Below are 24,908 nucleotides of genomic sequence, written 5' to 3' on the forward strand. Positions count from 1 at the left end.
AATTTATTAAGTAATTAAACTACAGCAATATTTAAATCATCTCGTATGCATGATCGGTATTACCACTGCATCTGGTTGATTATATATACATTATATATATATATATATATATATACATCCGATCATGCTTGCAGACTATTTTGTAGTATACTTTCTAGCTTTAAAAATAATTTAATTCGTAGTTTTCCCTAATTTGGTGATTTCGTAATCATTCTATCATAAATAACAATATATCAGCCTTCTAGACTGCAGTGGCAGAAACAGAAAAAAATATGCAATATTCTAAGAGCGTTCATTGTTTTTGTAGCTCCTTTATTGAAATTCTATATACAAGGTTACTTGAGGTTGGATGGCAATTATTCCTGGAACCCGAAGTAATCGAATTTCATATTCGCAGATCGTAAAGATCTATCGCAGATATAAGCAGATTGTAAATCTTCAAACCAACTGATTACGAATATTTAGAGCCGATAGATACCACTCATTCGGCAGACTATATAAAGAAGTGCCGCAAGTGCCATTGTTTTCAGTGTAAAAATCATTCAAGCGATGAAAGTGCTTGGAGTTTTGCTGTTTTCGGCTTTCGCCTTGGTGGCGGCCCTTGAAAGGCCTGTTCCCGTGAAGGATATGCCCGCTGGCAATAAGATTAACGGACGTATTACCAATGGGTATCCTGCTTACGAGGGAAAAGTGCCCTACATTGTAGCTCTGCGCTTCGATAATGGAAACGGCGGTGGCTGGTACTGCGGAGGCTCCATCATTGGCCACGAATGGGTACTCACTGCGGCTCACTGCACCTATGGAGCCAGTTACGTGACCATCAGCTATGGAGCTGTGTGGCGCCAACAGCCGCAGTTCACCCACGTTTCATCGGATCTCATTACGCATCCGGAGTACGATACCGGTAACCGGTAACGCATCCGGAGTACGATACCGGTAACTTGCACAACGACATCGCCCTGATCCGCACTCCCCACGTGGACTTCTGGTCGCTGGTCAACAAGGTGGAGCTGCCCAGATACGACGATCGTTACAACAACTTCTATGGCTGGTGGGCCCTGCTCTCCGGTTGGGGCTCTTCCTCTGATAGCAGCGGGATGACCGACTACCTCAACTGCGTGGACATCCAAATATCGGACAACAGTGTCTGCCTGGACTACTACGGCAGCCACTATATCACCTCCAACCACCTGTGCTATGCCACTCCCGAGAATAAGGGCTCCTGCAGCGGCGACTCTGGCGGACCACTCGTCCTCCACGACGGCAATCGTCAGGTGGGCATTGTCTCCTTCGGCTCCGCCGCGGGATGCCTGTCCAACAGCCCCAAAGGATTGACCCGAGTGACCGGTTACTTGGACTGGATCCGCGACCATACTGGCATTTCTTACTAATAAAGTTCGCTATTTTGAGAAATTAAACGAATAAAAAAGTTCACTTAAATCCTTTGTTAATCTTTAGCTATCATAGCTACATTATATTTTGCCGTAGCTATGACTAATCCCAAGATAGATAGGTAGATTACAAACACATACGTGATTTGGTTTCTGTACCATTTTAAACTACTTCCTTAAGCTAACTAAACTATATCCTCTGGAAGAAGAGTCCAAGACTTCTTTAAAAAATCGATTTGGTTTTGAAACTAAGTTTCACCAAAAGGAGTTTATTCTATTAATATATATCGATTAGTATATTACAGATAACAACTAATACTGCATTTAACATGACCCTTAATTAGGCGCTCAAATCTAAGCTTATCATAGCTTATCTATTAAGATCACACTTTCAGGAGGTTGCAATATATTTTCATTATTTTATTAAAACATCTTTTTAATAAGAGATGCCAGTGTTGTCGCGGATCCAGTCCAGGTAGCTGGTGACGCGCACCATACCCTTGGGACCGTTGGAGAGGCAGCCGGCGGAGGAGCCGAAGGACACAATGCCCACCTGGCGGTTGCCGTCGTGGATGACCAGTGGGCCACCGGAGTCGCCGCTGCAGGTGCCCTTGTTCTCGGGAGTGGGGATGCAGATTAGGTCGCCGGAGAAGCTGCCGTAGTAGTTCTCGCACACGGAGTTTTCGCCAATCTGGACATCGACGCAGTTCAGGTACTCGGAGACACCGCCCTCATCGGAGGTCTTGCCCCATCCGGAGACCAGAGCCCACCAGCCTTGGTAGTTGTTGTAGCGATCGTCGTACCTGGGGAGCTCCACCTTGTTGACCAGCGACCAGAAGTCTACGTGGGGAGTGCGAATGAGGGAGATGTCTCCAGATCCGTGCTCAATGAAGTCGCTACGTCCCACCCAGTGGGTGTACTGTGCCTGCAGGCGCCAGAGGGCTCCGTAGTAGATGGTCACCGATTCCATGCCATCGGTACAATGCTTGGCGGTCATCACCCAGGTGTTGCCGATAATGGAACCGCCGCACCAGGTGCCTCCACCGTTCTTGCTGAAGCCCAAACCGACAATGTAGGGCACCTTGCCTTCGTAGGCAGGATATCCCATGGTGATCCTACCTTCGATCGAGGCCTTGCCCACGGGCACATCCTTCCAGAAAACCGGCTTCTCGAACGCCGTGGCGGAGGCAATCACCCCCAAAAGTAGGACCGCTAGCACCTTCATGTTCCTTAAGTTCAGCACACTTAATAAACGCAAACAAACACAGTCGCCACATTTATAGCTTCATTTTCAACCGGAAACGAAATAATCCGCTGGGAAAGTAATTTACAACTCTCAGATAACCACGGTTCTTTTGTTTTTGTGTGCGGAGTTAGCCAACTTGACGAAATCTTTTGAATGGAAATTGGCACTTTCGATAAGATTTAAATGTGGACATTATCAAAGGAGGCTTGTCAAATTTGAATTTATTATAACAATAAAATATATTTGCTTTATTATACTAAACGAGAATATACTTTGTTTTATGTTACAAAACAAATGAACACATTTACGTTCCACTTTTGAACTCTTTGATAAATAAACCAATAGCAGCCTTTCTTTTTATCAAAAAGAAAACATTTACACTACTTGAATGCAACGGCTGCTTACAAGCAGTGCTACCACTCTGGCAGTAAGCGAATGCACCAACCCATTAGTCCGTGTCACATTTCCTTTTCGCACAGTTGTTTTTTTTTTAGTGAAAAAAAAGTTTCGGACATAATCATTAGGCAGCATACATTTCATCTGCCAAAGCCCATTAGATTCGGTTTCATGCTATTGAATACGCTTTATTAAATGTGCCACTTATTTTGAATATTCCGCAAAAATAGGTAATCGATAGCTGTTCATTTATCCGAAACTATCGGTTTTGGCTGAACCCAAGTACACTACCTATCGATACAATTGTGACTGGTTGAACCAGCTCTAATCCAAGCTGTTTATTTTACAAAAAGAACACAAAAGTTATAATTCTGTCATTTAATTGTCTGCAAAATAGGACTTTCCAGCATCATTGCATGTAGTTAAATCCAGATTTCTGAAAAACCTTATTTGGCAGCGATATGTTTAGCCAAAAAATAGGAATTTGCGGATAAATTACCCCCCGGAGTGACAAAGATCTGTATTGTCATACAGACGCCTGCAGAAAAAAGGGTTTTACAAGAAGAAAATGCGCTATTTTGCAAAGGTTAGTAAACTTTAGGTAATCTTTGACTTCCAAGATCTCTAACTCGAGTTACTGAGCAGTTCCGACGGCTTTAACTGATATCTTTGAGCTAAGATACAAGGAATAAACCTTTCAAAAAGATAACTAATATGTATGCTTTCCGTTTGTTTTCTGTTAGGAATGATTTCTAGAATTCAACGTCAAATATAATGGATAACATAGTCTACGACTTTGCCAAGATCACGTTTCAAGCAAAAGACAACAGGTAGGCCTTTAGAATAATTTATATCTGAAACTAGCCCAAAATTCATACTTCAGGTCACCCACTACTAACTCGAATCTGTCGTGGCAACTAAATCAGATGGCCTTGTCGGACATGGAGGAGATGCAGGACACATCCGAGCCCATAGCTCCACCCGAATCCGATGACAATGTCAGCAGTGAATCGCATGACTCCGACGATGTAGACTCGCAATTGAGTCGCTGCGAGGACAACGATGACGACAGCGATTGCATCAGTGGATCCTCCAGACGCAGTTCCACTTTTGGAGCTCGAGCGGGCGTGGCTCGTCGCAGAATGCCCGCCAGGGTGTCCAAGGACAACTTTAACCGGATCTGCAGCGCCATCATGAAACCCATCAAAAAGAAGCAACGCAAAGAACTGAACACAAATGCCCAAACACTTAAAAGCATCGAAAAGATCTACACCAGCAGGCGCATGAAAAAGTTCACGCCCACCAATCTGGAGACAATCTTCGAGGAACCCAGCGATGAGAATGCCGCCGATGCAGAGGACGACAGCGAAGAGTGCTCCATCAGCAGCCAAGTGAAAGTAGTTAAGGTGTGGGGTCGCAAACTCCGCCGGGCAATATCCTTCAGCGATGGCCTGAACAAGAACAAAATCCTGTCGAAGAGACGCCGCCAGAAGGTGAAGAAGACCTTTGGCAAGCGTTTCGCACTCAAGAAAATCTCCATGACCGAGTTCCACGATCGTCTGAATAAGAGCTTCGACAGTGCCATGCTGGAGGGGGATGATGCAGAGGCGGGAGGATCGGCGGAGGCCGTCAACATCCCCAAGACATCCATGACCATGGAAGACATACAGCTGCCGACAATGAGCAGCCAGCACCAGTTCCTCATGCAACCGGCGGGCTTTGAGTAGAGAGACTGAATGATCCATCAAATACGCCCCACATTGATTTGCATTGCATTAAAACTAGCTAATAGTGCCCAAAAATAAATGTACTGATTACCAATTATGAAGTTAGGATTTACGTTCGTTTGGTTAACTTCTCACCTTAGTCTTAAGCCCCATAAAAGTTATAAATGAGTGTAAATAGCATGTAGAAGAAAAGAAAATAAGAGCTATACCTAGAGCTAAACTTATCCAGCCATAGAATACGATTCTGTGCTTAGCCATTAAGATAATAAATAAAAGTTGAAAATACATATCCATCCACTGTCGTTCGGAAAATCTTGTGAAATCCCTGGATAGATATATTTCATTAACGCTTTTTAAACACTGTGGAACTCATGAATGAATTTCCTTTTAAGTAATGAAAATGTTTTATGTGTTAGATTTTATAATTTATTGGACAACAAATAAAATAGTTTTTTGAGATTTCTTTATAATTTAATTCTAGACGTTTCCGTGGTATTAATTGAATGACCAGTTATCAGTTCCCCAAATTCCAGCCGAAACCGTGGTGCCAATTTCGTGATATAATAAGCTATAAAGACCGATTTGGGGCGGTAAAGAGTGCGCTAACGAGGAACACTAAAATGAACTAATAAATAAACCCAATTCGAATGCGAAACGGAAGCGAAACGCACCGAGGTGCCCAAAATCCTGGACGAATTGTGCGAGCCGGGTGGCGTTCAAGCTCAATTATTTAACGGCCGCCGCGTGATTAGCAAGTGCAATAAAATGCAGTAACAAAAACGCGCCCATTATTAATGAGTGCAACATGCAACGGGAGCGATTATGCAGCAAATATATACGTATAGATATAGACATAGATATAGACGCACCACCGCACGATATCGAACTGCACCGCCGCCTAACAAGGGGTGGTGCTGTGGTGCAGTGGCGTTGTGTGTTGTGGTGCATTTGCTGTTGCATTTGCATAATCATGCTGTTGTGCCTCACTGTTGTTGCAGCCTCATTACATTCGGCTTCATTTCGATCCAATCCCGATCTGATTTACCTCAATTCGATTCGATTTGAACATATCACATCATCGGCGAGCGCGAGACGATTTGATTTATTTGCTTGGCTAGGCACACAGACCGCAGTAATTTCCTAAATCGACAACAATGGCCAGCTAGGTAACAGAAATACTTTCAACACCAAATAAAGCTGATTATCTCAGCCAGCGGCAAGCGGGCGGTGCACGAATTAATTTAATTAACAACACATGCATATTTTATGCTGCACTTCATTTCCTGCTAAGAATTCTGCACATGCCATTGCAGTGCTGCATGCAACCGAATGGAAAACTGTTAATTTGTCTATGAGCCGCAGACAGGTGTCCGCCCCCAATCCAATACCAAACTAAGCTCATGCCCCTTCCCTTGAACCTGCCACATCTGCCCTGGCAATAACCTTGAGGTTTGCAGTCCCAGTAGACGGCTTAATTTGAATCAAAGTCATACCATCAAGTTGAAGCCACTGTGGTTGCTGAAGACAAATCGCACAGTCAAGCTTGGCGAACTTGAATACTTTTTAAAAACCACGCTAGGCTAGGTCTGTATAAACTATATTTGGAAAATTGTTGGAATTTTATACAAATATTGGAATTTGATATTTCATTTGTAACAGAAAACTCCATCTGATATTTGCATATTTAAGTAAATTACTTTTGGATAGCAGCTAAGATTAATGAATGAATCATAAGTATTATTTCTTGTAGGAATATTTTGTTTAATGTAGTGAAATGTTGCTATCTGGAACATATCGAATTGAACTTACAGAGGGTTGACTGTACCACCAAAAAATATCCCACCTTAGTCTGACGATGGAGCAGATGCGGCTTGCAAATAGTAAAACTATAACAGCTTCAGTTGTCGTTTCACTTACAACAAACCACTGGAGCTCTTTTCTCAATGGAAGACTGTGTCTTCGCAGACACCAAAAGAAAAGAAAAGAAAAAAAAAAAGAAAAAATATATAAAACACGATCGCAAATGCATAATGAAGATGGAGTTAAAGCGAGAAGTGAGTGAAGTGGGGAGTGATGTAATAGCGCCAAAGCGGGCGGATAACTAGAGTTACAGCTTCGCATTCAATTTAAATGGCAAAACCACAAACACAGGCCGAGATCCACGGTGAAATGTAACCTATGCGGCACATATTTCCATTTTGCGACTAAAATGCGGCCCAGCGATCGAGTCAAAGGGCAGATTCCGACTGCGAAAAGTGACAGTTCCTCAATGAAAAGAGGAGTCGATTCAGATGCAAATAATGAAGAGTGCTTGTCGATTGACAGGCGCATTATTCAGTGGCAAATTTATCCAAATTGATGCAACTGCATTTGTGCGCGGCCAGCTGAAATGCAGCCAAATAGATGAAATAATTAAGGCGGCGCGCAATTTCAGCGCTGCTGGCAAAAGAGTTTATAAAAATGCTTGCAACCTGCGCGCCGGCGCAGTGGCTAAATAGACGCGAAGAAAGCAGTACTGGCGACTGGAGGTTACGACGCGCGTTGCGATTTCAACTGGGGTTTTTAAAGCGGTTAAGTGTCCAGTAACCAGCGTAACGGCTTTGCGAAACGGGAAAACAAAAGTGACCAGTGGGTGAACGAGTGGCGGCAGGAGGCAAGCGGTGCGGAAGTGGGTTACAAGAGGAAGCAAAGGAAGTCAGGAAGTCCAGCTGACGAAAAAAAAGCAGTTTCAACGGTCAATGAAGCAGTGCATAGAACGGAACAAGCAGCACTTTTAGGAAGCAGGATAGCAAGCAGTTTAAGGCATTTTAGTTTTACCTCCTCAAATCCCTTGAGAAAACCTGTGCCAAGGTTAAAGCCTCCAAAAGCTTTATTAAAGGAATTAAAATAAAAAGAAATAAATATATGCATAAATATACTCATAGGGAAATAAGAAAACATAAAGCTGTTAAGACAAACTGACCAGACACGCAACAAATTGGGAAATATCTAAATTTCAATACCAAAAACGTTTTTCAAATTTGTAAGCAGAGTATTCAGGCCAGGATAACAGATTTTTATTATCTAATTGTTTATAATTTATAAATTTAGAATTCATTTAAGTAATTGAGAAATTTAAATAGCAAATAGTAAAGCTCATCATAATAGTCGCCAAAATTAGTACGAAAGCAAGGCTCAAAGAAGTTGTTTCCCGTAGTACTTAAGTATTCCTATAAACGCTGAAGGCCCCGGTTGTAAGCAGTTTTAGAATCCCCGCATTCAGCTGAACAGGAAACCATGCAAAGGAAATACAGTTAGCAGTGAAAGCAGTCGAATCAACACAAGTGCCAGCAATTGCACTCGCAATTAAAAATTAAATGCGTGCGCGAACAAAGCGACCAAGCCAATGTCCAAACAATCTGCAAGTGCAAGTGCCACGCTGCTGCTGCTCATTTGGCTGACATGGCAAACGATGCAGTGCATCGCGTTGGACTGGCAGCAGGTTAAGCCGATGTACCTGGTGTCCATGTACCCGGGCCCCGCGGGTCTCTCCACTTCCTCGTCCTCCCCATTTTCCTCCTCCGGTTCCCTGGAGCACGATGCGGAAATGAGTGCCAGCAACGTGGACAATCGGCACATAAAGGGGCTGGGAATGGGCAGGGAGATGAGCGCTTTGAGCGAAGAGGACGATCGGGAGCCACTGGTTCTCAACTTGGAGACCACGCCGCTAATGGAGAAGATGTTACCCGAGGGCGCAATGGCGATGGATCGCATCTTCGGCGGTGATGTGGGCAATCCCCACTGTTTTCCCTACCAGGTGGGAATGCTGCTTCAAAGACCTAAGGGTCTTTACTGGTGTGGTGGCTCACTGATCTCTGATAAGCATGTCATCACCGCCGCTCACTGTGTTGACATGTAAGTGACCAGAAGAAATACTAACGATCCAATCATCTTAAGGTTCTACATTTTGCAGGGCGAAGAGGGCCTTGGTTTTCTTGGGCGCCAATGAGATCAAGAACGCCAAGGAGAAGGGACAAGTTCGACTGATGGTGCCAAGCGAAAACTTCCAAATCTACCCTACCTGGAATCCAAAGAGATTAAAGGATGACATTGCTATAGTAAGACTCCCTCATGCCGTCAGCTTTAATGGTGAGTTCTGGTCCTTAACAAAGTGAACTACCTATCTCTGAAATATACATAATTTTAGAGCGCATCCATCCCATTCAATTGCCGAAGAGGCACTACGAGTACCGCAGTTTTAAAAACAAACTGGCCATCGCATCTGGTTGGGGTCGTTATGCCACCGGAGTCCATGCGATCAGCAATGTGCTGCGCTACGTCCAGCTGCAGATAATCGATGGACGGACTTGCAAATCCAACTTCCCGCTATCCTATCGAGGTACAAATATATGCACCAGTGGAAGGAATGCCCGTTCAACTTGCAATGGTGATTCGGGAGGACCTTTGGTTCTCCAAAGGAGGCACTCGAAGAAGAGAGTCCTGGTGGGAATTACATCCTTTGGCAGCATATACGGTTGTGATCGAGGCTATCCGGCGGCCTTCACCAAAGTTGCCTCATATTTGGATTGGATCAGCGATGAAACTGGTGTAAGTGCCCACCAGGATACCACGGAGGCAATATTTTTCGACCAGTATGTGAGGGAATATGGGAAACCACGTCAAAGCCGACGCTTGGAAACGGAGGAGCAGTTGGAAGACGATGTGCCCGACGAACTAGATGTGCATCCGAGACCCGCTTCCGATGAGGACATCTCCGAGAATGTCAGACCGCGAACACGGTCACGCCCGCATTCCGAACACGAGTTCTATTTCTTGTAACCCAAAAATAAACGTTTATTTTAAGATCAAAATCAACGCTTAGTCGCCGTTGTTGACCACACCACTCTTCTCTTCGATCCAGTCCAGGTAGTAGGTGATACGGGTGAAGACACCGGGCCATCCCACCTCGCAGCCGAGAGCAATGCCGAAGGAGGTGGCTCCAATCAGGGTGTTGCTGCCGTCATCCAGGACCAAAGGACCGCCGGAGTCGCCGTTGCAGGTGGAAATTCCGCCGGTGGTCTTGATGCAAATGTTGCTGGCGGCAACCAGACCGAAGTACCAGGGAGAGCAGCCGCTGTTGTTCATGATGGGAACCGTAGCGTACTGCAAAATGTCGGTCGCTCCGGTAGCAGCTGTGTGGAAAGTAAGGAAATATAGTTTAGAACAGTTCTAAGATATTTATAGGAACTACGATTAAAAACATTTTTGAAGATTAAAAACTCATTAAAAAATTAATAATAGAATACTAAACTAACAAAGGATTATAAATAAAGTGTAAAAACAATGTTGCGAAATAACAACAAAAGCAGAAAAGAGTCCATAAAAATCGAATTTTGATAATAAATTTTAAGTGGCCTTTTAATCCAAAGGTAAAATAAAGCGTGAAATTGGGTTTTTTCGATCGTAAATTGCATTAACGAAATACCAAAAATAGAATTTTCTGATAATTTTAGTCACTTTCTAGAATAATTTTGGTTTCTTTTACTTAGTATTTAGTATTTAATATTTAGTGTTAGGATAGATACATTCGCCTCTATTCTACGACCTAAACTAACTCTCTAACCTAACTCTCACTACATATTTTTCGAGTGCTAAACTTGCTGGTTACGTTAAAAGAGCTTAACTTTCTCTAGTAGTTATAAAATTGTAGTTCAAGGGTGTAAGGGTCACTTACAGTCGCTGATCTTGCCCCATCCGGAGGCAATGGCATTCTCTCCGCCGTAGGTGCTGTAGCTGTCGGATTTCACGGGCAGCTTAGCGGGCTGGATGTACTCTGTAATGTATATTAGATAATTGAGAATTTCTGCTATAAAAACCAGTAACGAAGCACTCACTGTTGAACTCAATGGGCACTGGCAACTTGATCAGGGAAATGTCGTTGGTGATGGTCTCGGCGATCCAATCCTCGTGCACGATCACATTCTTTGTCTCCACGAAGATGATCTGCTGTCCCTCCTCCTTGGCGTTGGTGCGATCGTGGGCGCCCAGGTAGACATCCACTCCGGTGGTCAGGCTGTCCGTGCAATGGGCGGCGGTGATGATCCAGCGGTCACTGATGATGGTGCCTCCGCACCAGGCAGCTCCTCCAGTGATGTACAGCAGTAGTCCCACCTGGTAGGGGAACTGGTTGGGCTCGGCAATCTGTCCTCCAGTAATCCTACCGCTGGGCAGGGTCTCGCCATGGACCTTGGGCATCGGGGTCTCGATGTTCAGGTTCTTGACCGAATTCCAGTCCACAGCCTGGGCCCCAAGAATGGTGGCCAAGAGCAGAACCGTAGCGCAGGCGAATTTCATTTTGATCACAACTAAAGTGTTGGCCAAGAACTCGGGCACTTTTATACGGATTTTAAAAGGAGCGTGGGTATCGTAATTCATTGATAATCTTTGGTGAATTAACCCGGCTGTAGTTAACCGAGGTGATTTATAATCGTCTATTTGCCACTACTGATAGAGCCGATGCTACCGATATTCCAAGTGATAAGCAGGGCAAGCAAACCAAGAAGTGTGAATCGATTTGGCCTATATTGGCAATAAAACCCAATCATGAGCAGATTAATCAGTTCGTAGTAGGCTTATCTATTGCAGTGATGACAAACCAAAGGTAATTAACCATTTAACGATGGTATATTAAAGGTTTTCTGAAACTAGTATTATGTTGACCTAAGACTTATAATAATAATTTCTTAAATAGAATATTTTACTAGAACAAAGCAAATCACCTTTGGAATGTTATATTCTTTTGATAATGTAATTGTATTATCTTTGCTAGAGCTTATCTGTAACACTTGTATTGGCGGCGATAGCAAAACCGCCGACATCGATTAGCAAAGGGGTTTTGTGATTTAATTGCATAACCCATAGTGCCCACATTCATAATTCTACCAGTTTAAACTGCGATGTGCCTATGATATGAGTAAACAGTCCGATCGTACGTGTGAACTTCCTGCCGACTCATTATGATGTCATAACAGCCGATGCACTTCCCTCAATTCAATTAAAAGGTTCGGTATTTTCAAAACAACTTCCAAACTTAATTAAAGCATGATACTTATGGAATCAAATGGAAATAAAATAAGTAAAAAAACAAAACAGCTGAAACAAAAGCGGAGAACTAAGCGAGACATGAATCAAAACGGAAATGGATTTAATGCAACAATTTTTGTTTGCTCAATTGAAGGTCGTCTTAAAGTTGAGCGGGCCCAAACAAAAGCCGTCAGTCACAATAATCTGGCCGAGACGAAGTCTAACTGGCCACAAGTTCACAGAGAAGAGCCACAGAGAACCCCCGTACCGTTTCCCATAGAAGGACAGATTTACCCATTTAATTAGCACAGCTTTCTAAAAATTATACAGCTCAAACGACACCTGTCAAGTGCCCAGGTAGGCAGGCACACATAAAACCGAATTACCCATATGACACTATCTCGTTATAAATCTAAAACATAGCCGTTCTATTAGCTTCGCAACAATCGTTGATAGATACATTTAGCAAATTGGCAATAATAAATGGCAAAAGTCCTTGAAGCAGGCCCACCACAGCAGAGCTAATTAAAACATTAAATGCGTAGCAAACTTTTAAACTGTAACAAAAAACACATAGCCAACTGAATCCAAATCAAACTGGGTGTGAAGCTCGTTTCAGAGGGTCGAACACTTAAATACACTAGGATGTTCATAAAGTCCAACCATCAGAGGAGAATAACTTTACGATGTATATCTAGTGTGAACAAACAAAACTATGATTAAATTTAAATCATCAAACTCTGAAACCGCTGAACTTCAACGGCTGTTGATCCAATTTCATTGATGATCCACATATCCCCACATGATAAAAATATCTTAATTCAAATGCATGGCAAATGTCTAATCTTATTTATGTTACATACACTTAGCAAGTGTATAATAATAATGTAATTTATAAGGCGGGATTAAACTGGTTTAAAGCAGCAGCGGTCAAGAGAACAATATTTTCGAGTGCAGTTGTAATGAGAAGCGAAATTATTTGATATGGGTGCGACTTCATAATTAATAAAAATGCATACATGCGCCGCCGCCCCCGGTGTGTAACATCTTAAATATCTTAAATTGAAAACACGAAATTTGTAAATAAATAAGATAAAAAGGCATAAACACATCCAAATATTAATTTAACAGTTAAGCTCTGAATGAAATATATGTATCCGTCTAATTGCATGCACGCACTCTTACACAGAAACACAACAATCATATGCAGAATTCAAATCGAACGCGTTCAAAATTAATTTGATGTGTAAATCTTTCAAAAGTGTGTCTCGAAAAGGAATAATGATGATTGCCAGTTTAGGAAGGAGGAACAAGTAGTCCTAATAAGACGAAGACGATAATAAATAAGATAAGTTACAATCGTAAATAAGAAAATACTTTTACTGGAAAATGTTATGAGTTTGAAGAATTTTTCGCACTTATGTGAAATTCGTTTGATTAAAATCACAAGGAGTTTTCTCGACATAGGAAGAATGTTTATCTAATCATTTAAAATATATATGTTAATTAATAAAAAAAACCAAAATGTCTTAGCGGAAAAGTAATTTACACTGTTAATTGTTTTTTTTTTTTTTCAAACCATTGTGAAATACGTATTAGAATTTAATTTTTTGATGCACTACGCTATTATTTAAGCTCTGCATTCATATTCTATTATATAGATGTTAATCAATACAAATATATATCGAACCCAAAAATTATAGAAATTTTCCAAAAACAAATATGAATTCGCAATGGAAAAGTACTATCCTAATATCAGCAAATGATGAAATTCGTATTACAAAGCTGTTAATTAAAAAACAAACTTTAAATATTATTTGAGTATAAACTAGATTGTTTCTACAAAGTAAAACGTCTTGTTAATACTTGTTTTTCAAGCTATTCACAAATAAATATCAAGTAAATATGTTAATAAGTAGGGTAAACTACTAAAAGACGTACAATAATAAAAATAACTTTAATGGAAATATAAATTATTGAATAATCACATGATAACAATAGCAATTGCAACAATGAACTGTTAAGCTTAAATAAATTGCCGTCATGTCTTTGAAGGCTAATCCCCCCCACCTTCCTCGATCGACGGACTCTAACTCGTTTTGTTAGATGGCTTTATCCATTGTGGAGTTTACTACCCTCGCTGCTCAATTTATGAATGGCCCGTGACGTATTTATAAATATAACAAATAACAAATACTTTTTGCTTAGTTCCTCAATCTCGCCGAGTGGCTTTGGCATGAATCACGTGCATTCTACCACTTGTGGGGGTTATTAATAAAAATCTGGACCCAGCTGGGCCCAAAAGATGTGCACGGGCACCTTCCGAACTTCTGGGAGTCATGGATCGTTCGGCAGGCTTAAAAATAAGCAGCCAAGAGCTCTTAACACAAAATGCCGCCATAAGATCAGGCATCCGATATGATCGTTTGGGGCTCGCCTGCGTTCTGTATCCCCAGCCGATTCACAGCCGATTCAGAATACCGATCCGATCCGATACGAAACGAACCGGTTTGCCAGCTGTGTGAACCAAACAAACAGCTGCTCAGCTGCTAAACTTTCGCTGCCGGCGGTTTCTTGTTCTTGGCAGCAAGTGCAGCGTCTCAAGCCCCAAGCCCCAATCCGCAATCCGCAAACCCCAAACCCCCAAAGCCGAGCTTCTTGGCCGGGCTCATATAAAAACGGCATTTGGCGCGCGTGCTCAGTCAGTTGCAGATTTGAAACGGAAACGCGCGTGTGCGCCGCAATCGAATTCGATCGAGTATTTGGATTTCAAATTGGATTTTTACGCCGTTTCGGTCAAGTTCTGAATCACTTGTAGTGACACACATAAGGCAAGGTCGCGGAATACCACAGTGCCCCAAAGTCAATAGTTATGGAAGGCCAGGCCAAGCAAGCGTACTTCGTTAATGAAGCATTTACCTACGAGGAGCCGCCACAAGGAGGTGGTGGAGGTGGTGCAGACGCACTGCATCGCCGGAAAAGCGGCGGTGGCAACAAGGAACTCCAACTGGACATGGGTGGCTTCAAGAAGGGCCAGGAAATGGCAGGTGGCAATGGCAGTGATTCGCTGCCGCCTAGCATGGACTTTGATGACATACTCCCCCTGATCGGGGAGTTTGGCCGATATCAGAAGCTACTGTTCATCTGCATGATCCCATTCTCGTTTTTCGTGGCCTTTGTGTACTTCTCACAAATATTCCTCACCTTGATACCCGAACAGCATTGGTGTCATGTGCCCGAGTTGGATGGCTTGGATGTGGAGGCCAGGTGAGTTAAGTTCGGATTGAAGAAAATCTCGCAACACTCAGGGATTTTCCCTCAAAAACTCACGAAGTCAAGGAAAAATACAAAAAAGAGCTTATTTGGCTCCATGGTTCGGTTATGGCATCCGCAGTTGAGCGCGTAATGCACGTTATGTGTGCCATAAATATTCAAATGTGTTGTGAATAATACCCGTAGTCGATCGTAGGTGGCCAGCACAATATACATATGCAAACACTATATGCAAAACTGCTATACTGCATGCAAAACTGCAGTAGCCGTAGACGTCGCCTCAAGTGCTAAATTGTAATGAAGACTTTGTGGCTATTCAAATGATCATGAATCTATTAGACAACGTGTTTCAAAACTTTATGATTGCCTACAGCTGTGGGTGCTAAATAATAATAATTAATAAATTAAAGTCAGGTACGGTATGTGGTAATGGCCATATCAATTCTTCGATATAATTGCCTTAATGTAACAAGTTATCAAGTTGATATAAATAATGCTATCAAGTTAACTAATCGTTTGAGGGGTCATAAACAAAAGAGCGCGAAAAGATAATAAAATAAAATTATTCGAAACCAATTCGAATTGTTCAGTAAAAGTTGCAATTCATCAATCGAATTGTAATTCAATAACATATTACTCATAATAATCAATCATAATTTGAACTTTTTATTTCTCAAAATAAACTAAGATTCGAATACCCCAAAGTTCAAGGTTTAATCGAGATCGAGTAGTTCAAAGAATTCAGCAAGCATAACAACAAATAATTGTATTTGCTTAACCACAATTATTTACCTCATTTTCCTGAACCCCTTTTGCACAATCTATTCAATCAATCCCCATACGGAAGTACTATCATTGTGCGTAAATGGCAATCTTAAAAATGCGGTTCCGTTTTAACTTTCACAAATAAAGGCAATTGATCGATCTTTATAACTAACAACCAATAGTACCAATCACCTTGGAATCGAAAGGCTAAGGCTAATACCGGTTAAGCCTGCAAAGGTGTATGTGTGTGTATTAGCTTAACCAAACTGGATAAAGCCTTATTGAAAGAATTGGCCACGCGAAAAGATTTGGCCGCTCTAACCGCCATTACCAAAATTCTCGATTCTACATACTAGTCAAATTATATCTAAAATGTTTGCAAAGTCTTAAAGCATGCAGCGCGATTCAAATTGAAAACGAATGAAACGTAACGAAAACGAGTGTTCTGACCAGAGTCATTAGAGCCAAGTTGGCATAGAACGGCCAGTCGGGACGACCTTGGGCCATGATTGGGTTTTGCACTCAGAGCGGCGGCTTAATAAGGCACAAAACCTTACTGCGAAAAACGTTCATCTGTATAATTGTCGGGCCGAACGGCCCACCGATCGGTTCAGTGGCAAGGAGACCGATTTCCTCCGCCACGGAGTGGGTGGTGGGGTGGTGGGATGGTGTGGCACCGCGGGGGGCAGTTAGATAAGCCAGGTTGGCCGACCAAATTGTTTAATTAGCAACAGCGCAGCGTGAACGTTGCGACAACGCAGCAGGTAGTAGCAGCAACTAAACACAGGTAGCAACAACAATCATCAACAAGACTAATGTTGTGTGGCCGCGATGATGTGAGACCGCCGACTTAACGATGGGCTAAAGTCGGACAGATCGAATTCAAGACACTCTTCTGGTCTTGAAATAAGGTTTGGAACTGAGCACTCGAAAATTGTGTTTTTAAAAATTGAATATTATTTAAAGTTAAATTTTTAAATTAACTTAAACGCCATAATCCGAAAATGTATTTTACATGAACAACGAATTTTGCATTCCCATATTCAAATTATAAAAAATATTCTAATGAAACACATTCCCTTTCTAAGTTATGAAACGCAAGTGAATAATTCCTATATCAATTTGTCTAGCAGATTATGTTAATTAAATCGATTAATGACAAAGCTTGCTCTCGGTATAATATGATAATAGATTTTGCATGAGGAATGAAGCTTGATATTCAAATAAATCCATAACTTGACATTATGAAAGCGGAAAGCGGTTTTAATAAGTATTTAAGTTCATCATTCATTTGTTATATTAATAAAAATCAATCATTTGATATATAACGTGAGAAAATTCGTACTCAATTTAGCTTGCAGTTATTTTAATAACTTTGGTTAAAAGAAATAATTAAATACTTTAAATATTGCGTGATTTTGTAAACCCCCCGTTTTAACACATTTATCACGAATGCACAGCAATCAATCTTGTTAATACCCCAAATGCAAACACTTTAGACCAGCCCAAATGTAGCAGACATGGACGGTTAGAGTGTATCCGAAAACGTTTAAGTCGCAACCGCATTTTCGAGTACCGCTCAAGATCATGATAATTAAGTTGTCTCGCATACATACATAAATGCTAAGAGATATATGTACTTCTGTTAGCTGTTTGTGTGCTCAATGCAGAAGTGTTGGCCATGGCTTAGAGCGTCTGAGAACTGGAGACAATTCCACATGCCTGACCCTGGATGAGTTAATTGCACTGACCGAATAATAACCCCCTTTTTCCCGCCTCCTTTTCTCAGACTGGCGCTTTCCATACCCATGACCAATGGCGAATACAACAATTGTTACATGTACGACGTCAACTATACGGATATACTTGCCCAGGGCAAGGTGATGGCCGATCCCAAGTGGCCGCAGGTCAAGTGCCGCCACGGCTGGTCATATAACTTCACGGAAATACCCTACGCGACGGTGGCCACCGAGCAGAATTGGGTGTGCGATGACGCCGCCCTGCCCACCTACGCCCAGTCCATATTCTTTCTGGGCGCCATCGTGGGAGGACTGCTCTTTGGCTGGGTGGCGGATCGGTTTGGTCGTATTCCCGCCCTGATCGGCACCAATATGATGGGTCTCCTGGCCGGCGTGGGCACTGCCTTTGTCAGCAACTTCTGGGAGTTTGCTATCATGCGATTCTTCGTCGGATTCGCCTTTGACAACTGCTTCACAATGATGTACATATTGGGTGAGTTCTATTATTATTTATTTGAAATTAAATTTAAAACAAAAAATATTGTATACTTGGAATGGCCTTCAATTAGAATGTGAATATGTTCAATGATTCACTTTTTCAACAATCTCTACCCTTCAGTTAACCATTCTTCTGAAAGTTTTTTGAACTTTAAAAGTCAAATTGTTGTACTCAAAGTGACCACGTGATTGCAGAATGTAAATGTACAAACATAAACCTCTTTTTGTGGAGTTATTAAAATTTGTCTGACATAATGTAGAACCAGCTAACTCTTAAAATAATGCTAGACTGAGTTTATTGTTTGTGTTTCACTTCTTTCCAGTTCTCGAGTACGTTGGTCCCAAGTACCGCACCTTTGTGGCCAATATGTCGATCGCTATCTTCTTCACTGGAGCCGCCTGCCTTCTTCCCTGGATTGCCTACTTTTTGGCAGATTGGAAACTCCTGGCCATCGTGACCTCTGCTCCGCTACTTTTGGCTATATTCACCCCATTCGTGGTACCCGAATCAGCTCGTTGGTTAGTCTCCCAGGGAAAAGTGGACAAGGCCGTGGGAATCCTGAAGAAACTTGAGAAGGGCAATGGGCGTCAGGTGCCCCCTCAGACATATCAAATCTTTACGGACAGCTGTAAGAGGATGCAGGAGCAGGAGGCCCAGAATGGCAAATACTCTGTACTGGATCTCTTTAAGTCACCAAGATTGCGGCGAACTACTCTGCTGCTTATTGTTATCTGGATGGCCATATCCCTAGTCTTCGATGGACATGTGAGGAATGTGGGATCACTGGGTTTGGACATCTTCTTCACCTTCACCCTGGCCTGTTTCACGGAGCTGCCCGCCGATACTTTGCTTACGGTGATCCTGGATCGGTTCGGACGCCGTTGGTTGGCCTGCAGCTCCATGGTCCTTAGTGGAGTGTTCAGCTTATTGGCCACTGTGGTGCCCGTGGGCATATACTCCGCTGCCTTGGCCATCATGGGTCGATTCTTTGTAAACATTAGCTATAATATTGGTTTGCAATGGGCGGCGGAGGTCCTGCCCACTGTGGTTAGGGCGCAGGCAGTGGCCTTCATCCATATCATGGGTTATGTGGCCAGCATCATAGCACCATTTGTGGTTTATCTGGCCAACATTTCCCAAGCCCTGCCACTGATTATCCTTGGAATTTTAGGAATTATTGGTGGCTTATTGGCGCTCCTACTGCCGGAGACCCTAAATCATGTCCTGCCACAAACCCTTAGCGACGGTGAGGAGTTTGGACGTGGACAAAGCATTTGGGACTTCCCCTGTCTGGCCAAACAGGTGGACGACGATGAGGATGAAAAGAGAAACGCCGACGTGGAGGAGGTCCGATCTCAGGCTTTTGTGAGGGGAACCCAGACTGGAGCATCCCTGAATGCCTCAACGGGTGGAGAACTGAGATCTAGCATCCTGCGCAGATCGACCAAGTCACGCAACTCCACAAAGCTCTAAGATGTACGACTAGGTAATTAATTGTTACTTATAGCAGCCAATATTCTATAGATCTACCTTGCATTTTTAGCATCAAATAGCCTCTAAGTGTTGTTATAGACTTTTGTGATACTAGAAATAAGAAATTCTATGCGCCTCTACAAACAATAAATAAATTAAAAATATTAAAGAACCAAAAGTCCAGTTCCCCAATTATCACTCAACGAGAAACGGGTATAATGAGGGTAAGAAGTAGGTAAAATGCATGTTAATAACGAAATTTGTTACAGAACCCGGGTTCTAAACCGGAAATCAAATTCGGCTTCGAACCTTACAAACTCTAGAAACATTTTACATTTGCTAAAATTTTAAAAATAAGCCCAAGAATAAATTAATAGTATTAAAACGATTAACTTATAAAAAAAAAACAAATTATACTTTATTAATTCAAATAAAATACTAATAATAAAAATGGTAACACTAATAAAAATAAACACCTCCATAAATTTGTTTCTAATTTAGATCACCATCTCTAAGTACATCTTTTCGGCTATTTTAACGAAAAGCCCCGATAAAGTTATGCAATATATACACGCTTAACCGTTTATGATCATTGTGTTTATCAGCTTCTCTGCAAGTGCAAAATGCAATTAAACGTTGTATGCATTTATTGGCACAAGGGTCAACAACCAAATCCCCATGTAAATATCCGATTGAACTACAAATAAGTACCGATTCTCCACTTACCTATATAAGCGTCACCATTCGAGTGCATCCAACCAGTACAGCCAAAATGGCATCTTCATCCGCTTGGCTAGTCCTTCTCATGGGCATTGGCCTTTCTGGCGCCCTGGATTTGAATTTACAAAATAGCAGTAGCAAACTCTTGACGGTTCTCAACACATCTGCTCCGGTTCAAGAGTTGCTATACCACATCGATGTCTGGCGAAATGAGGCAGCTGCTGTGGCCCAGGATAATCCAACTTCTTCCAACCTGGAATCAGTAATTCGCTCTGAAGTTGGAGGTGACTGGGAGCGGGGTAGGCTAGTCCTTCAATTAGCGAATCAAGCCAGAACTTTGGAGCTCAAGCAGGCTATTTACACAGCGTTGTGGAAGGAGCTCCAGCAGACCAAGCAGATTTACGATCCCCTAAAGATTTTAGAATTTTATGACCAGCTGGCTGTGCACACTGATGTTCCACTCCAACTTATGGATCATATTTACCGGGCTTTCATCAGCCGAAGTGCCCAGTTATTGGAAGCTCCATTTCACACAGCCAGTCGATTGGCCACTTTTCCATTGGTAAACTCTCTGGTCAATCGTCTAACATTCAGCACTTTGGATTATCTGAGAGACATTCTGGAAGTTCTCTACGATGCTGTTTTGGCCCTAGAAACACCTTTAAGTGTAGTGCAGCGCCTGGGAAATTTAACGGCTAGTTTGAGGCAATTGGCTCAAGCTAATCTTCAATTACTTAGCAGGGAGGAACTCAAACGTGGAAATCCCGAAGTGCAAAAGGCCCTGCAGAGCAACATCAGAAATTTGCTTTCGCAGCCTGGGTTTGAAAAAGAAGTTGCAAAATCCCTCCAATCGGAAATCTATGCACACCTTCCGAAAGACGAGCAACTGCTGTACACCGCTCGAAAAGTATGCATCCGGAATGTGACTGAAGAAAATTCGTACATTTACGAATGCCCGCAGACGTACCTCATCTGCAGTAACGCTCGAGATCCAAAGAAGGCTGCGTATTTCATCCAACGTGGTCACAGTAACGACAGCCGGCCGCAATTTGCTTTTTATAGTGCCTTCTGGCGTAGTCGCTACATCCTCATGGAACCAGCCACTGCAATTGCGAGCAATGCAACCAACTCGATTACCAAAAACGTTTACAGCCGACCCAACATTAACTGGTGGAGAGTGGTATATGGAAATGGAGGGATTGCCTTTTACGATGCTGCCACTGAAAACTCTGTTCTGTGCGGTGGCGATCCTTTGCACTGGGATGGCGAGGAGCATCACGTCTACACAAGACATGCATCGGAGTTCTCAGCTCATCAGGCAGAGTGCACCTGGAGCCTCGAAGACTGCAGCGATGCCGCTTAACTGGAAGTGAGAAGGGATTTCAGACCATAATAACTATAAATTATTACTATGTTTATTTTGACTAATAAGGCACATGAGAAAATCCAACTACCTCTGCAGAAAATCCCAGGGTATGCACACAACGCCGTCGGTCAGTACCGAATAGTAGTGGGTTATGTGAAGCTTGCATCCCTGCAGTTCTTTCAACTGAAGCTGGTATAAATCTCTAAGGGATGTTATCATTTTATCCGGGGTTATGGCATCATCTTTGGTCAGCGATTGCAACTGTAGCTGCTTTATGCACGAGTCCATCAGCTCCTGCTCGATGTGCTTGTCCTGAGCGTACTTCTTCATACGCTCCCTGGCCAGCTCCAGATTTACACTGATGAAGTCTACGAGTATGGATCCCGGACAGGTGGCTGGTGTGATAAACTGGCCCGTAGGGCTTACCATCAGAGGACCTGCCTCTGATTCCACCACTATGGTAAACTCTTTCAGCGTTTTCGGCCATTCCGGCGGATATTTTTGTTTGCCCAGGTAATCGCTGAGCGAAGTGGTGACCTTCATGAGGTAGCTTGCATAGCCACTTGCCTGTTGTTTGGGCATAAACTTGCGACGACCTATCTGGATGTTCAGTAGAACCTGAGACAGTGTTCGTTCATACACGGGCACCACCTTTAAATAGGCATCGTGGTGCGGAATGTTCTTGATGAAGTCAATCCATGTGCTGAGAACATCACCAGTAAAAAGCATCACATGGCCTTCTAAACTGATGCCCGTAAAGGGAGCAAAAACCACTATGCGACCTTTCAGGGAAGCCATTTCCAACAAATGGGTGTTGGATAGTCGCTCAAGGGTCTTTAAACAGCCACGGTAGTGCTCAATGTTCCAGCCGCACTCGTAACGAGCATCTTGCAACTCCAGTTTCTCTACCAGCATTTTTTTCAGTTTGTCGATTTCGGCCTGCAGATCCGCAGTTTCCTTAGAGCGCTGTTTGGCTGTGCCAGCATTCTCTTCCAGCCAGGTGGTCAGCACTGGACGCTTACTGGCACGTTCCTGGGTTAAGGAAATAAGTATATAAATGGTTTTTTAAATTTCAAAATTATATACCAACATTCTTCAACTGAGTTTCAAACTCGGCGAACTCCATGTCATAGTGATAGTCATGGCTTGGTTTAAAATCCAAGCCAGAGGTTTTTGGCGGCTCAGGCTGGGCCTTAATGTTCTTCACATACTCCGTGGACAAGTTGCATGACTCCAGAAGACCTTGAATAAAGGTTTTGGGATCTCGGGTACTCTGCCAGTCCGTGCGTATTTGGATGAGCTTGAAGGAGTCTCGCTTGTCAGCATCTGAACTGGTGCGTACATAGAACTTGAGCACTTGGGTGTCCCCGCTTCGCTGTCTGCGTTCATACAAAGCCTCTAGATGCTCACTCAGCAATTTCAGTGAGTTCTCGTTGGTGTTCCTCTGCTCCGGATGCTGGGCAAAGAAGTCAGGATGCACCGCGAAGTAGAAGGGTCTCAGCGCCGTTGTCAGATCTGCAAAAGCGCCCAATCACATGATCATCCAAAAGTTGTGGCGCATTCAAATCAACTGACCTTGGTTCAGCGATCGGCGCAAAAGCAGGAAGTGCCGTCTGCTGGTGACCAATTTCCGGATCTTGGAGCCCAACGACATGGACATTATGTAAGCAGTGGGCGGCAGCACAACACTGCACCGCGTCACAGATGGCCAACATACGGGAGCACTGCCGCGAGATTAAGATTTTGGATATATAACTCCTGATCTTGAATTATGAGGTAAAATTGGTAGGACCGCGGCACTGAATGCCAAATATCCATTACTATCTGGGTAATAGTGGTGGCTGTTTGGGTGGGTGTTTTGAGGTCCCTCATGTTGACAAATTGTTCTTTAAATTCTTGCGATAAAATAGTTAATCTTGATAAGTTTGTCATAAAAAAGTTTTAATGAGTTTGTAATTAATAAATTAATTAGTTTTCAACGAAAACAAATGTTTTAATTAATTTTAAACGTTTAGCTATATTCACGCTAACTCTATCCACAAGATTTTGCAGCACTGACGCTGACACTTTTGATGTGGCCAGTTTTTGCGCAGAATTCCGCATTGTTTACCTCGCTGCTAAAAAGTTTTTAGCGCAATTCCAATTATTATTGTTAATAATAGTAAACAAATCATACGACAACATGACTGCCGTTCCACCCCCCTCCAACATCTCTACCCTAATGCCATTGGGTACGTAAATCTGCTACAGGTCTACAAATCGAGAGTTTCTAACTTTTGCCGGCTTCCCGTACTACCCTACAGAATTGGTGGACAAATGCATCGGTTCCCGCATCCACATTATCATGAAGAACGACAAGGAGATGGTGGGAACTCTCTTAGGATTCGATGACTTTGTGAATATGCTCTTGGACGACGTAACGGAGTATGAAAATACCCCCGACGGCCGCCGCATCACCAAACTGGATCAGATTCTGCTCAACGGGAACAATATCACAATGGTGGGTGCTCTTTTTCGAAGTTACATACGTTTGTTTATTAAATTTCATTTATAATTTGATTTCAGTTGGTGCCTGGCGGAGAGCTGGCGGAGTAGCAAGGTTCCATTTGTAAACATAAATACATTTGTAAAATATCAAAACGGTCGTTTTAATGTGGATAATATTGTGTCGTATGTAAATGTTCGAGGTATGTTAGAAGTTAGCAGTGGTCAAGTGATTAACAGCAATGTTAACAGATTTTTGGTCCTAACAGATACGAATTTGAAAACGCTTGGCTTAGGAAATGAAAATTATTTGCCCTCTAATCTCAGAATAAAACACTATATAATATTACCTAATATACAAAACATTGTTAAATTATCAATTGGAATAGAATTAATTTTACATAAATAAGCATATTTTATGCTTATAGGGACCGGATACACTTGAAATGGAATACCGAAAAAGGTCGACCGCTAATAATTCTGTAAAATGACTTCCAAGCTTCAAAAATTCAAACTTCACATTAAATATTTAGTGTCTTTCCGTTAACATTCAACCGCTACTTGTGCTCTGGCTGCCATGCAAAGTAGGCGCATGCGCTCCATCCCCAAAATGTTGGGTCTCAGCGATACAGCAGTCAACATGTGCCATAAATATTAACCGCTTTTCCCTTCTGGCCGTGCGTGTGGGTGCAGTGCACTCTCCGCAGTACCGCTCTGCTCTGCGTGCGTTCTCCCGCTTCCGTTCGGCACCTCCAGCGTTCAGTACG

The 24,908-nt window shown here is 42.6% G+C and overlaps 9 protein-coding genes and 1 long non-coding RNA gene across 14 annotated transcripts, besides 1 other annotated feature; 7 read left to right on the forward strand and 3 right to left on the reverse strand.

Annotated features, from left to right (window-relative positions):
* Positions 1-520: 520 nt before the first annotated feature.
* Positions 521-1,415, forward strand: Jon65Aii (Jonah 65Aii). The gene is made up of 2 exons (NM_139757.2): positions 521-864; positions 927-1,415. The coding sequence occupies exons 1-2, from the start codon at positions 550-552 to the stop codon at positions 1,389-1,391; spliced, it is 780 nt and encodes a 259-aa protein (NP_648014.1). The 5' UTR covers positions 521-549; the 3' UTR covers positions 1,392-1,415.
* A 124-nt stretch (positions 1,416-1,539) lies between these two features.
* Positions 1,540-1,585: a mobile genetic element.
* Positions 1,586-1,692: 107 nt separating this feature from the next.
* On the reverse strand, positions 1,693-2,643 carry Jon65Ai (Jonah 65Ai). 2 transcript variants are annotated; one of them, NM_001300022.1, is made up of 1 exon: positions 1,693-2,643. In NM_001300022.1, exon 1 carries the CDS (start codon positions 2,614-2,616, stop codon positions 1,828-1,830), a length of 789 nt encoding a protein of 262 aa, NP_001286951.1. In that variant the 5' UTR covers positions 2,617-2,643; the 3' UTR covers positions 1,693-1,827. The 2 variants fall into 2 exon arrangements, with proteins under 2 accessions (NP_001286951.1, NP_648015.1); NM_139758.2 differs by having other exon boundaries at positions 1,784-2,643.
* A 692-nt stretch (positions 2,644-3,335) lies between these two features.
* On the forward strand, positions 3,336-5,202 carry tant (tantalus). 2 transcript variants are annotated; one of them, NM_001274531.1, is made up of 3 exons: positions 3,336-3,619; positions 3,777-3,863; positions 3,917-5,202. In NM_001274531.1, exons 2-3 carry the CDS (start codon positions 3,808-3,810, stop codon positions 4,758-4,760), a joined length of 900 nt encoding a protein of 299 aa, NP_001261460.1. In that variant the 5' UTR covers positions 3,336-3,619; positions 3,777-3,807; the 3' UTR covers positions 4,761-5,202. The 2 variants fall into 2 exon arrangements, with proteins under 2 accessions (NP_001261460.1, NP_524782.2); NM_080043.3 differs by having other exon boundaries at positions 3,917-5,039.
* Positions 5,203-7,240: 2,038 nt separating this feature from the next.
* On the forward strand, positions 7,241-7,648 carry lncRNA:CR45441 (long non-coding RNA:CR45441). Its single transcript, NR_124807.1, has one exon. It is a non-coding gene; the product is annotated as a long non-coding RNA:CR45441 (long non-coding RNA).
* A 209-nt stretch (positions 7,649-7,857) lies between these two features.
* On the forward strand, positions 7,858-9,578 carry CG6592 (uncharacterized protein; the record flags this gene model as incomplete). Its single annotated transcript, NM_139759.2, has 3 exons — positions 7,858-8,654; positions 8,713-8,888; positions 8,947-9,578. Exons 1-3 carry the CDS (start codon positions 8,146-8,148, stop codon positions 9,576-9,578), a joined length of 1,317 nt encoding a protein of 438 aa, NP_648016.1. The 5' UTR covers positions 7,858-8,145.
* Positions 9,572-11,110, reverse strand: CG10472 (uncharacterized protein). Its single transcript, NM_139760.2, has 3 exons — positions 10,634-11,110; positions 10,474-10,572; positions 9,572-9,931 (listed from the first exon to the last, which is right to left on the reverse strand). Exons 1-3 carry the CDS (start codon positions 11,091-11,093, stop codon positions 9,618-9,620), a joined length of 873 nt encoding a protein of 290 aa, NP_648017.1. The 5' UTR covers positions 11,094-11,110; the 3' UTR covers positions 9,572-9,617.
* Positions 11,111-14,495: 3,385 nt separating this feature from the next.
* On the forward strand, positions 14,496-19,745 carry CG42269 (uncharacterized protein). The gene is made up of 3 exons (NM_139762.3): positions 14,496-15,089; positions 17,650-18,092; positions 18,421-19,745. Exons 1-3 carry the CDS (start codon positions 14,695-14,697, stop codon positions 19,569-19,571), a joined length of 1,989 nt encoding a protein of 662 aa, NP_648019.2. The 5' UTR covers positions 14,496-14,694; the 3' UTR covers positions 19,572-19,745.
* A 593-nt stretch (positions 19,746-20,338) lies between these two features.
* CG6602 (uncharacterized protein) lies at positions 20,339-21,739 on the forward strand. The gene has a single exon (NM_139763.3). The coding sequence runs from the start codon at positions 20,344-20,346 to the stop codon at positions 21,652-21,654; it is 1,311 nt and encodes a 436-aa protein (NP_648020.1). The 5' UTR covers positions 20,339-20,343; the 3' UTR covers positions 21,655-21,739.
* On the reverse strand, positions 21,690-23,445 carry CG13295 (uncharacterized protein). Its single transcript, NM_139764.3, has 3 exons — positions 23,233-23,445; positions 22,748-23,172; positions 21,690-22,689 (listed from the first exon to the last, which is right to left on the reverse strand). Exons 1-3 carry the CDS (start codon positions 23,315-23,317, stop codon positions 21,742-21,744), a joined length of 1,458 nt encoding a protein of 485 aa, NP_648021.1. The 5' UTR covers positions 23,318-23,445; the 3' UTR covers positions 21,690-21,741.
* A 290-nt stretch (positions 23,446-23,735) lies between these two features.
* CG6610 (uncharacterized protein) lies at positions 23,736-24,458 on the forward strand. 3 transcript variants are annotated; one of them, NM_001274533.1, is made up of 4 exons: positions 23,736-23,888; positions 23,961-24,157; positions 24,223-24,344; positions 24,411-24,458. In NM_001274533.1, the coding sequence occupies exons 1-3, from the start codon at positions 23,840-23,842 to the stop codon at positions 24,250-24,252; spliced, it is 276 nt and encodes a 91-aa protein (NP_001261462.1). In that variant the 5' UTR covers positions 23,736-23,839; the 3' UTR covers positions 24,253-24,344; positions 24,411-24,458. The 3 variants fall into 3 exon arrangements, with proteins under 3 accessions (NP_001261462.1, NP_648022.1, NP_001261461.1); NM_139765.4 differs by having other exon boundaries at positions 24,223-24,458; NM_001274532.1 differs by lacking the exon at positions 24,411-24,458 and having other exon boundaries at positions 24,223-24,293.
* Positions 24,459-24,908: the final 450 nt, after the last annotated feature.

Source organism: Drosophila melanogaster, chromosome 3L (assembly GCF_000001215.4).
Source record: "Drosophila melanogaster chromosome 3L".
Classification (NCBI taxonomy): domain Eukaryota; kingdom Metazoa; phylum Arthropoda; class Insecta; order Diptera; family Drosophilidae; genus Drosophila; species Drosophila melanogaster.

What these genes read in the sequence shown, in the direction of transcription:
- CG13295 (NM_139764.3), bottom strand. Translation starts at nt 23,317, where the DNA reads ATGTCCATGTCGTTGGGCTCCAAGATCCGGAAATTGGTCACCAGCAGA. An exon ending in GCGCCGATCGCTGAACCAAG is followed by an intron (nt 23,173 to 23,232) that starts GTCAGTTGATTT and finishes GCGCTTTTGCAG; the next exon opens with ATCTGACAACGGCGCTGAGA. An exon ending in TTGAAACTCAGTTGAAGAAT is followed by an intron (nt 22,690 to 22,747) that starts GTTGGTATATAA and finishes TCCTTAACCCAG; the next exon opens with GAACGTGCCAGTAAGCGTCC.
- CG42269 (NM_139762.3), top strand. Translation starts at nt 14,695, where the DNA reads ATGGAAGGCCAGGCCAAGCAAGCGTACTTCGTTAATGAAGCATTTACC. An exon ending in GGCTTGGATGTGGAGGCCAG is followed by an intron (nt 15,090 to 17,649) that starts GTGAGTTAAGTT and finishes TCCTTTTCTCAG; the next exon opens with ACTGGCGCTTTCCATACCCA. An exon ending in CACAATGATGTACATATTGG is followed by an intron (nt 18,093 to 18,420) that starts GTGAGTTCTATT and finishes ACTTCTTTCCAG; the next exon opens with TTCTCGAGTACGTTGGTCCC.
- CG10472 (NM_139760.2), bottom strand. Translation starts at nt 11,093, where the DNA reads ATGAAATTCGCCTGCGCTACGGTTCTGCTCTTGGCCACCATTCTTGGG. An exon ending in AGTGCCCATTGAGTTCAACA is followed by an intron (nt 10,573 to 10,633) that starts GTGAGTGCTTCG and finishes TATACATTACAG; the next exon opens with AGTACATCCAGCCCGCTAAG. An exon ending in ATGGGGCAAGATCAGCGACT is followed by an intron (nt 9,932 to 10,473) that starts GTAAGTGACCCT and finishes CTTTCCACACAG; the next exon opens with CTGCTACCGGAGCGACCGAC.
- Jon65Aii (NM_139757.2), top strand. Translation starts at nt 550, where the DNA reads ATGAAAGTGCTTGGAGTTTTGCTGTTTTCGGCTTTCGCCTTGGTGGCG. An exon ending in AACAGCCGCAGTTCACCCAC is followed by an intron (nt 865 to 926) that starts GTTTCATCGGAT and finishes ACGCATCCGGAG; the next exon opens with TACGATACCGGTAACTTGCA.
- CG6610 (NM_139765.4), top strand. Translation starts at nt 23,840, where the DNA reads ATGACTGCCGTTCCACCCCCCTCCAACATCTCTACCCTAATGCCATTG. An exon ending in CTCTACCCTAATGCCATTGG is followed by an intron (nt 23,889 to 23,960) that starts GTACGTAAATCT and finishes ACTACCCTACAG; the next exon opens with AATTGGTGGACAAATGCATC. An exon ending in ACGGGAACAATATCACAATG is followed by an intron (nt 24,158 to 24,222) that starts GTGGGTGCTCTT and finishes ATTTGATTTCAG; the next exon opens with TTGGTGCCTGGCGGAGAGCT.
- Jon65Ai (NM_001300022.1), bottom strand. Translation starts at nt 2,616, where the DNA reads ATGAAGGTGCTAGCGGTCCTACTTTTGGGGGTGATTGCCTCCGCCACG.
- tant (NM_001274531.1), top strand. Translation starts at nt 3,808, where the DNA reads ATGGATAACATAGTCTACGACTTTGCCAAGATCACGTTTCAAGCAAAA. An exon ending in TTTCAAGCAAAAGACAACAG is followed by an intron (nt 3,864 to 3,916) that starts GTAGGCCTTTAG and finishes TTCATACTTCAG; the next exon opens with GTCACCCACTACTAACTCGA.
- CG6602 (NM_139763.3), top strand. Translation starts at nt 20,344, where the DNA reads ATGGCATCTTCATCCGCTTGGCTAGTCCTTCTCATGGGCATTGGCCTT.